This window comes from Loxodonta africana, chromosome 4 (assembly GCF_030014295.1).
Source record: "Loxodonta africana isolate mLoxAfr1 chromosome 4, mLoxAfr1.hap2, whole genome shotgun sequence".
NCBI lineage: Eukaryota > Metazoa > Chordata > Mammalia > Proboscidea > Elephantidae > Loxodonta > Loxodonta africana.
The window spans coordinates 91083158-91094187 of NC_087345.1; the positions used below are offsets into that span (position 1 = coordinate 91083158).

Sequence of the window (11030 nt, forward strand, 5' to 3'; positions counted from 1 at the left end):
TATTTTTAGTTATAGGAATGTCCAAATTAACCTGTAATTTAAGAAAGATTGTCCTTATTCTGGAAATTATGAGGCTGGAGATGGGTAGTGAAGTGATCGAGACCAGTCTGGAGCATGTGCTGGTGTGAGAGGCTCTGGTTTAGATCAGGTATTGGTGCCTGCCTGGGAAGCCACCTCTTTGTAACCCAGAAAAGTTGTTTGTTGACTTTCTGTTCTTGCCATGCTATGTATGTGGGAAGGATTAGATAAAAGGAGGGCAAAGAAACTTGAATAACTTGCAAAAGGAGTTTTTTTTTTTTTTTCTGTCTTTCTTTCTTTAAATTTTATTTACTTTGTTGTTGAGAATATACACAGCAAAACATACACCAATTTAATGGTTTCTACGTGTACAGTTTAGTAACATTGATTACATTCTTCGAGTTGGACAACCGTTCAAAAGGAGTGTTTTTTTTAACTCTTGAATCCAGATTTAGTATCTTCCCCTCACCTTAGAGCTACTTTTCTGTAATATCCTTTGGCAAATTTCTAGATAAATGGTTTGCCGTTCCAGCCATCTCCAGTCAGCATATGGTCACCTGTGCACCGGATCCTGGACTAAGGTGATGGCTGTGGAAGTGAAGTCTGAGGGACAAACTGAGAGGTATGAGGAACAGGCAGAGCCTGATGAAGAATTAATCAGAGGCTTTCTGAGCACCTGCTATGTAGTAAGCACTGTCCATGGCATGTAGAAGAAAGGAAGAAGATACAGGCAGTCTCCAGATTACGAACGTGTTCCATTCCTAAATCTGTCTTTAAACTCAATTTGTACTTAAATCAGAAGTTAGGTATGGTTCGTCTCTAGTATCAGTCAAATGTTTCTCTTAGCATATAGTATATAGTGTACCTTTCTATGCATAAAAAAAACATTAAAGAAACACTTCCAGATACACTAAAACATCTTTAACGTAATAATATAGTAATAGTAATAATGTTTTGATGCATGTTTCAAAGTTGCACCCATTTGTTATTACAAATCATTGTATGTATCTCAGATTTTTAATTTAATAGGCTTTATGGGGATTGGTTTGTAACTTCGGGTTGTACATAAGCTGGATGTTCATAGCTCAGAGACTGCCTGTATTGGTGATGTAAAATTACACCATTGGGTACTAGTGAATGAGTGTTAAGAGATTTCTCACAAAGGAAGCTTCTTGAAATAGCCAGTGAAGGCTTTGTAGAAGGAATATCATTTTATATGGTCCTTGAAGAATATAGGGGAATAATCAAAGGTGGTGGAGAAGTTGCAAAGAGTTGCTTATTTAGGGAAAGTGACAATGAATTCTGTTTTTGATGCGTCAAATTCTGAATATCAAAGGACTGGCAGAAGTGTGTGTGAGGTGCAGGAATCTTCTTCACACGGGTGATGATTCACAACCTGAGAGTAGAAGAAAGGTTCAAAGGATTGAATACAAGGATAAAACCCACTGCCCTCGAGTTGATTCCAACTCATAGCAACCTTATACAATACAGGGATGGTACAGAGCATAAGAGTCTTGGGGGACCACTCACAGTGAAATGGTGGAGGAAGGAGAATACAGAGCTACAGAGGTCTTGGAATCAGGAGACGACCTGGAGAGGCAGTACTGCATAGTGAGGAGGCCCGGGTTTCAGAGTCAGGTGAAACCAAGCAAAAACCAAACCATTCTCTGTCGAGTCATTTTCGACTCATAGCGACCCTACAGGATAGAGCAGAACTGCCCCCATGGGGTTCCAAAGCTGTAATTTTTGTGGAAGGAGATTGCCTTATCTTTTTCCTGCGGACCGGTTGGTGGGTTTGAACGACCTCTTGATTAGCAGTGAAGTGCTTAACCGCTGTACCACCAGGGCTCCTTCAAAGCTAGGTAAAAGACATGGGGATACTCCTGTGGTCTCTCATTGTGTGCCTTTGGTAAGTGACATAACCTCCTTAAATCTGTTTTCTCATTTGTTGGATGGAGGTAATCATACCTGTGTTACAGAGTTATGAGAACTATATGAAATGAATGTGTAAAAAGTTAATGCCTGGCATAAAGAAGACACTTGATAAAGGGAAGTTTTTATTATCGGGTATTAGAGTCATGGAATAAAACGATCATTCTGAGAAAAAGGTTGACATCAGTGTCAGATACATTTTAGAGGCTGAGAAGGATGCGGCCTGAGGTAAGACTATTGGGCCTGAGTGATTTTTACTTTTAAGAATGGTAAAATCTGAATGGTAATATTCCTAGTTCATTCATGTATATTCCAATGTAGTTTTCTACAGTTTCCCAAATAGTTTTTTCTGTAGAAACACAATAACGCCTTGCTTGATCTTCATATTATTATTTTTTTAACTGAACTAGAAATAGGAATGTCGGTCAGTCTGTTTATTTTCTGTGACTTCAGTTAATATGACTTCTGCCCCCAATTCTCATGCACCGGTACTAGTTCTGTGGTTCAACAGGGAATTCTGGTAATTCTTTCACGTAGCACACATGCTTTTGGTTTTAAATATTCAGATAATTAAAGTGACACTTACTGAATAGTTTTCTTTTTTGCTTTTCTTGACATTAGCCTGCTGTGGTTCTTTACTCTTTCAATTGCCTAACTGGATAAACAAGAATTGAATTTCAGTTATGTTAAGTTCTGTGTTTTCAAAGGGAAAGGCTTACGTTAGGGTCAGGAGGACAAAAGGAGCTATTATACAATGCTTGCTTCACTTTCTTTTCAAGTGTGAAATATGTAGGAATTCAAAAGAAACAACTGGAATATTAGAATATTTAGGAACAAAGTGTTTTATAAGATTTTTTTTTTTTTTTTGTCAGCCATTAAACTAAGAGTTGGGCTTACTGCTTCAGGGTCTTTAACAAAATTAGGAAGAAGCTGATGAAATAGTAGCCACCCCAGCCTCTGCCCTTCAGGGTCTGGTGCCCAACTCTGCCTGCTTTCTTTCGGTTCCTTCAGCATACTGTGTTCCCTCCCTTTCTTCAGCCTTGGCATAAGCTGTTCCATTAGACTGAAGTACTCTTTATTCATCCTTTGGAGCTCAGTTCAGCTGCCACTTCCTCAGATAAACCTCTGACCCATCTTTCTCCAGGGTAGGTTTCCTGCCGCCCTACTGCTATGAAGGCGAACCCTCATAGATAGCATTTATCACAATTGTATGTTCCATGAGAGCAGGGGCCATGTGGTCCTTTTTCAGGGCTCTAAGCCAAGCACCAGGAACAGACCACATAATAGGTACTCAATAAATATTTTTTCAATGAAGTGAACATTTATTAAGTGCCAAGTGCATCATTTCATTTACTCCTCACAACAATACTCTAGGTAGATATTATCTTCATTTTAAGATAAAGTCTCTGAGACTAGAGAAGTAATTAATTACCCAAAGTCATATATGGTCACCAGGCAGAACCTGACCTAGGTCACTTGGATAAGCCAGTGTTTCATTTTGTCTTATATTTTCCTTGTTGCGTGCAGTTATCCCACTGAAAAGCCAGCGTTCCAGGAACTGTCCCATGTGATCTCCTATAGGAAAGCAGACAGAGGATCTTTTAATGGGCCTTTGTTGTGTGCCTTCCCAGCATCCATCCCCTTTTCTCCCCGTCACTGCCTCCGTTTTTATCTGGAGGATATACAACTCTCCTCGCCTAAGTCCACGGGGTCTGAGTGGGCTCAGCCTTGGGATGAAGCCCTATGACCTACACTGGAGCTAATTAGCATAATCAATCCCCTCTTGCCATAGTGGTTGGTTCAGGGATGGGCTCGAGATATAGGATGGTCAATCAGAGCCAACGAGACTCCACCCAGGACTTTGGTTGGAGTTTTTGCAAAAGTGGACTTGCTCTTTCCACTGGCCTTGGACGCGTAGAGATTGGAGTTACTGTCACCAACTCTCCCCACCCCCACCTGACAGGACAGAGAGGAAGGCAGACCTGACCCGAGAGACTTTTTGGCTCCTGATGACATTACCTGAGCCCTGCTCAAGCTGTGCTTGCTGCTTTCTGCCCCTACGCTTTTCACTAATTTAAGCCAATAAATCACTTTTTCTGCGTAAGCCAGTTTGGGTTGGGAGCTTTGTCACTTGCAAACAAAGGAATCCTAAAAAAAAACGGACATTTTTGCTTTTTTTTTTTTTTTCTGTTTCCATTTTTCACAGGCTTAAGTCACCTCCTCAGGTTCTTTGAATCAGAATTGACTCGACGGCACTGGGTTTGGTTTTTTGGTTTTAGGCTGACTTAGGAGTCAGCATTGACTTGCTGGCAATGGGTTTGGTTTTTTTTTTAGGCTGACCTAACCAATAATGAGGTGGGTAGATTAAGGAAGTTCCTACTTTTGGGAGACTGCAGAGGGAGATTTATGTTGCAGAGCTCAGGAGGCCTCAGATAACATCCCAACCCCTTCAACAACAGCTGTTTTGGCAGGGATTCATGGTCAAGAAGTCATTCAGAGAGTAGTAAGCTTCCTTTCTGCCTGTGGATTTTACAAATAGGGTCTTGGGACTTGAACTTTTCAAAACCCATTCTGATTCTCCCAAGATTGCTTATTCTAAAATCTACTAGCTATGTTTATAGTTACCTAGTTGTAGAAAGAAAAATCTGTAGCTTAATTTTCCACAATGAAGACCTCCTAGAGAAATTGAGAAAAATGAAGCCAAACTAGCAAAGCTGTAAATCATTTACTTCCATTCTGATTTAGTAGATGATATTGGAGCCATTACTCCTTGTCCTAGAATGTGACCCAGCTGGAGCTGGACTCACAAGGACACATCAACTGGGCCCTGAAGTATTAAGACAATAGCTAAGATAATCTTGGAAAATATCTTTTAGGGAAACTTTCACATAAAGCCAATCAAACAGAACACAAAATACTTTCCACTCTGATCTTTGTCTATTAGCATTTAGTGAATAGAAAATTTGCTGGACCAGTGAAAACCCTCCTGTGTTCTGAAACCTGTACTAGTGATTGTTAAGAGGGATGATTCAAAACGTAGAATCACAGTTTCTAGCCAATCTGAAAAGGTGAAGCTTTCAATGGTTTTGCCCATTGTGTAGTGTTAACATATTCTGATGACACTGTAATGTTTCTTGGACTTGGACAGACATGGCTATGGCAGCAAGCTTGTCCATTTTCCCATTCTTGCTTATTCTATAGTTTCCTTGGACTCAGGCAGACATGGCTCTAGCAGCGTGCTTGTCCACTTCCCACTTTTGCCTTTTTGAATATATGCCGAATAAAACTTTCTTTTTGCTTTACTAAACTTTGTGATGTTTTTTACCCTACAACAATTCCTAAAATGAATGTGAACTTATTGGTTGATTTGATATTTAAAATAATCCCTTTGCAAATTCACCTCAGAAAAAAATACTAAATTTATTAAAATACATACAATTATTGAAAATCCTATTTTTACATCCCTGACTGACCAATCTAACACTTGTTTTCGAAGCACTTATGATTTTCACAAGTTATCGTAGTTACAAAAGACAAAGAAATCATCTTGGGACAGAAGTGGAATTTGATCAGAATAATCCGAAACATACTTGTTTACTTCCTCTTTACAGACTCTCAGATTGCCTGGTTTTTAGTGGCTCTTACATTGTGTATTACACAAGGTTTTCCTAATTACAGTGGACCTTATCCTAACCTTGCCTGCAATCCACTACGTTCAGCAAAGATTATCCTAGATAATAAAGAAAGTGAACTCTAAACCTTATTCACCTCAAATAGTACTATGGATAGACTAAACTGTCAAGTAATGAGCCCTGGTGGAATAGTGGTTAAGTGTTCAGCTGCTAACCGAAAGGTTGGAGGTTCAAACCCACCAGCCACTCCTTAGGAGAAAGATGTGGCAGTCTACTTCCCTAAAGATTACAGCCTTGGACACCCTATGGGGCAGTTCTACTCAGTCCTATTCACCAGATGACCTTTTTTTTTTTTTTTGTAAAGCGTTCAATCTTTAAGTATTGAGAGCTGGAATGCAGAAAAACAAACTTTGGTGGAGTACTTGAACAAAAGACTTTACAAAGCTGGGCAGAACTGGGTGCTGCATCCTCTTAACATTAATTCTGAAAGCCAGCCCAGTGACAGGAAGAATGACAGATTTGGATTTCTTTTTCAGAAACTTTGTGCTATTAGGCATGGATTTTCAATTTTTTAGTGTGTTTATTCAGTTGGTAAATGATTAAGGTCTTTTCACTTCTCCCTTTTAAAAATCTTCTTTTGAGTAATTTAACTGCTTATTAGGACTAAGTTCACAAAGAGGAGATAGAATTAAAATCTGTTGGTCAACAATTTAAATGATACAACTGGAAAAAATTTGACACTACTGAATAAAAGGAAGGTTCAGGGATAATGGTGGACTTAAATTTTAAAAGCACATTGTTTTCTTTTAGAGGAGACCTCAAAGCTGTTTTTGTTTTTTAGTTCTTTGGGAAACAATAGAAAATAGAATTGTCAAAGTGTAATGACACAGAATCTGCTTAAAATCAAAACAAGAGATTTATTGAAAGTAAAAAGACAGCTCCAGCCAGGGACGTGCCAGATCTCATGAAAATGAAATCAAACCTTTTGGCTAACAGCAGTTACAAACATGTAATTATAGGGTTAGATGAAGAACTCCGGCTATAATATCCTGATGGGTGGGTGAGTAATTAGCGAAGTAGGCGGCAGGACATCTCCAAGTGGTGGCTTTAAGATGATTGGATTAAAGGGTATATGTGTGCCCTTTAGACTGGTTATATGTTAACTAGTTATGGGAAAAACCACAAAGATCTTAAAAACAATTTGCTCTTTTACATTTGAATGGTTACCTTCTCAGGAAGGCACAAGCAGGAGCCTTTAAACAAAATGGGGTCTGGCCTACTCCTAGGCCAGCCACCTTGGATATGCCAGACACCACTGTTATGAAGCTCTTATTCAAAATATAACAGAAAACTTTTAAGGCTGTAATTAAACTTGAACTAAAAACGCGTTTCCCTTCTCCCAATTAGTATTTTAAATGTAAAACTGAAGCCTTAGAGTATTTGAGCCACAGTGCTCTCTACTGCCGGCCCACACTATTTCACAGCATATCCGAAGATGTGGGGGCGCACCAGATCCCAGGCCAGCGGGGCCTGCAAATGTTGCAGCTTCAGCTTAGAAAAGCCGGCCCTCTCCAGGGTCTTCCAGCTCTCTCTGGTCAGGTTGCACCCATCAAACAGAAGGAGCCAGAAGGGTTCCAGGACCTGTTGCCAGAAGTAGGTCCAGGTCGAAGGCTTAGCTGCCACATGCTCCATGAAATAAAAAGCTCCTCCCTGAGAAAGAAAGCCAATACAAGAATTTTTAGTTTTGGGAAAACAGGTTTATAAAATGATTCAAGTGTCAGTTTTCAGTGGCCCCAGAGGCCAGCTTCATGAGAAGACAATGAAATGGATAAATTAAGACTTACTAAGAGATCATGTTGGTCAGTATTTTCATTCTTTATCAAATTTTATAGATGGAGCTGTAACCTAGTCAAATTTTATAGATAAATCTATGATTAATTTAAAGCAATTAAAATATTTTTTTGATCATAAAAACAATGCATAATAATAGCTAAAATTTAAGCACTTACTGCATGCCCGGTACTGTCCTTAATGGCTATCATGAATTAACTCATTTAATCCTCACGACAAACTTAACAGGTTAAGTATTATTATCACCCTGTTTTTACAGACGAGTCACACAGAGAATAAGTAACTTGCCCAAGGTCACACAGCTTTTAAATGTCAGAACCAGGCTTTGAACCTAGGCGGTCTGGCTCCAGAGGCTGGCAGTGCTCCTTACCAATGTGTTTATTTTAGAAACTTTGGAAACTACAGAAAAGCTTTAACAACAAAAACAACCAACCACCATCCCATCACCTAGGAATAACTCCTGTTAACGTTTCGTTGTGTATGCTTTTATATAAATATGCATGTTTTTCCTAAAACTTGTAATAATGCATTGTTTTGTAACCTGCTTTATTTTACTTAAAAAAACCCAGTGCCATCGAGTCGATTCCGACTCATAGCGACCCTATAGGACAGAGTAGAACTGCCCCATAGAGTTTCCAAGGAGCTTCTGGCGGATTCAAACTGCACACCCTTTGGTTAGCAGCCATAGCACTTAACCACTATGCCACCGGGGTTTCCAACTTACGTACATATTTTACTTACGTACTAAATTTTACTATTATTCTGAAACATTATTTTTTAAATCTTTACACATTTCAGACTGCTGACGGCACCATCTCTTATTTAACCACTCTCATTTAGGTTATTTATAATTGTTCACTATTATAAATACTGTTAAATGAACATCCTTATCCACAAATCTTTGTTATCAGCTCTAATTATTTCCAAATAAATAACTTGCTAAAAAGTGCAATTGCTGAACTGAAGGTCTGTGCCTTTTTAAAGCTTTTGGTGCAAGTTGTCAAACTGCCCTTTGGAAAAGTTTTACCAAATTTACACTCATACCAGCAATGCATAGAAGTACCCATCCCCATATGCCCTATCAACACTGTTTTTTTGTTTTTGTTTTTTTCCATTTTTGTCAATTTGTCTATCTTTGTAAAAAAATGGTATTTCATTTTAATAAATGTGCATATCTGTAATAGTCTTAATAAATATCAAGTGTTTTACAAAAGCTACTGGTTATTTGGATTTCTTCTTTTCTGATGTGTCTGTTCATATACTTCGTCGGTTTTCTCGTACGGTTTGTTGGTTTTTTCCTTATGGATTAGTAAGGCTTTTAGTATATAATAAAACTATGTAGGATCTCTATGGGTCAGAATTGACTCAATGGCAATGGGTTTGGTTTTTGGTTTATACTACAAATATTTTTCCCTGTTTCCGGTTTGCCTTTTAATTTGAATTAAAAAATGTGTTTACTTCTACTTCTTTTATTTATTTATTTTTTTTTAATAACTTTTATTAAGCTTCAAGTGAACGTTTACAAATCCAATCAGTCTGTCACATATAAGTTTACATACATCTCACTCCCTACTCCCACTTACTCTCCCCGTCTTGAGTCAGCCCTTTCAGTCTCTCCTTTCTTGACAATTTTGCCTGCTTCCCTCTCTCTCTATCCTCCCATTCCCCCTCCAGACAAGAGTTGCCAACACAATCTCAAGTGTCCACCTGATATAATTAGCTCACTCTTCATCAGCATCTCTCTCCCACCCGCTGACCAGTCCCTTTCATTTCTGATGAGTTGTCTTCGGGGATGGTTCCTGTCCTGTGTCAACAGAAGGTCTGGGGAGCATGGCCGCCGGGATTCCTCCAGTCTCAATCAGACCATTAAGTTTGGTCTTCTTATGAGAATTTGGGGTCTGCATCCCACTGATCTCCTGCTCCCTCAGGGGTCCTCTGCTGAGCTCCCTGTCCGGGCAGTCATCGATTGTGGCCGGGCACCAACTAGTTCTTCTGGTCTCAGGATGATGTAGGTCTCTGGTTCATGTGGCCCTTTCTGTCTCTTGGGCTCTTAGTTGTCATATGGGCTTGGTGTTCTTCATTTTCCTTTGCTCCAGGTGGGTTGAGACCAATTGCTGCATCTTAGATGGCTGCTTGTTAGCATTTAAGACCCCAGACGCCACATTTCAAAGTGGGATGCAGAATGATTTCATAATAGAATTATTTTGCCAATTGACTTAGAAGTCCCCGCAAACCATGTTCCCCAGACCCCCGCCCTTGCTCCGCTGACCTTTGAAGCATTCATTTTATCCCGGAAACTTCTTTGCTTTTGGTCCAGTCCAATTGAGCTGACCTTCCATGTATTGAGTGTTGTCTTTCCCTTCACACAATTCACCTGAAGTTGTTCTCAGGCTTTGCCTTGGAAACTTGTTGGCGAACCATAGAGTCCTCCCTCAGGCGAGTCTGAACCCACACCAAGCACTGCCTCGGGATTGAATAACCAGGCCTCATGCTTTTGGACCATTTTCAAAGTGTGTAAATGATACAACTAATGAAAACAGATTCATCTAAAAGCATTACTGAATTCATGGTAGCATTTTGTCATCAGATATTTTATTCCATCAGTGGATGCTAAGTATAAATTACTGCTATGTAAGAATTAGTAACTGTTGCTTCAACCTTGCGCAGTCCTATGCAGAGAGTCCCGACTTCTGACGTATTTGAGTTATGATGAACCACACTTATGATCTCCTTCTTTTTGTATACCGTATTGTTAGTACCTCATACAGTCCTGCACCACATAATTTGCTGATGCTATCATTCTCAGATGTTCAGTTTTATGATTTACTGTTCAAAACACTGCTGTATAGCAAGCTGGAACATTGCATCTTCCTGGGAGGCAGTTAACGGGAAAATGCATGAAGGGGGTTTGGAAAAAATTGCTGAATCATATGACCATGGTTCAAGCATTTGATCAGGATAATATGATGGAGGATATCGGTGGAAGAATAATCCATATAACAAGAACACCTAAGACAGGGAGCAAAGGCCCTGAGATCAGAGAGTGCCTGTTTGAAAAATAGTGAAGAGACTGGTGTGGTTAGAGGAGAAACAAGTAAAAGAGAAATAGACTATAAGAGAGGTAACAGGGGGTTGAGTGTGAAGCCTAGAAATAGGCCAGGGCACAGAAACAAAGCCATTCCCCAGAACAATGGGGCAGGGTATCTAAAAATAGCCCGCAAACTTCTTTAACAGTTGCCTTTCAGGAGCAGCTAGAGAAAACCAGGCCCAGGGACAGGGGCAGTACATGCACCTGTGACCACAGTGTGACCCACAGTGTGACCTTCCACCAGAGGCAGTTAGGGGCTACAGCCCCAGCCAGGGAATCGAACCCAGAGAGCGGGAGACTGCACAGGTGTGACACCCCATAATAAGTCCTGCTACAAATCCCAGAGGTCTCCAAGACAGAAGCCATCTTGGAAAGGTGCTGCACATGCACCTTAGTTAACATATCCCCGCCTGTGTCTACGAATAAACATGAATCTTTTCCCGCCCAAGAACTTCTAAAAACTTGGCCCGTCTTTTGTTCTGTGAGATGGGGGCAAGTGTTGCTCTAGG

The 11030-nt window shown here is 39.9% G+C and overlaps 3 protein-coding genes across 6 annotated transcripts in view; 1 reads left to right on the plus strand and 2 right to left on the minus strand.

Moving 5' to 3' along the window:
• The window catches only part of HIGD1C (HIG1 hypoxia inducible domain family member 1C), a 58880-nt gene extending 55696 nt beyond the window's left edge, over positions 1-3184 (minus strand). The window contains exon 1 of the mRNA XM_064284235.1: positions 2537-3184. The gene's annotated coding sequence lies outside the window, so the exon portion shown is untranslated. The remainder of the gene's footprint in view (positions 1-2536) is intronic.
• SLC11A2 (solute carrier family 11 member 2) overlaps positions 1-11030 on the plus strand; it is a 134744-nt gene that overhangs the window by 92607 nt on the left and 31107 nt on the right. Inside the window, exon 19 of one of the 4 annotated variants that reach the window (XR_010321853.1) lies at positions 530-11030. This exon is cut by the window's right edge and continues 3058 nt beyond it. The exons of 2 other annotated variants lie outside the window; for them this stretch is intronic. The gene's annotated coding sequence lies outside the window, so the exon portion shown is untranslated. The remainder of the gene's footprint in view (positions 1-529) is intronic. One more of the 4 variants, XR_010321852.1, reaches the window with a different exon arrangement.
• TMT1A (thiol methyltransferase 1A) overlaps positions 6480-11030 on the minus strand; it is a 27207-nt gene continuing 22656 nt past the window's right edge. The window contains exon 2 of the mRNA XM_003405777.4: positions 6480-7292. Within this exon, the coding sequence (XP_003405825.1) occupies positions 7056-7292 (237 nt within the window). The 3' untranslated portion in view covers positions 6480-7055. The remainder of the gene's footprint in view (positions 7293-11030) is intronic.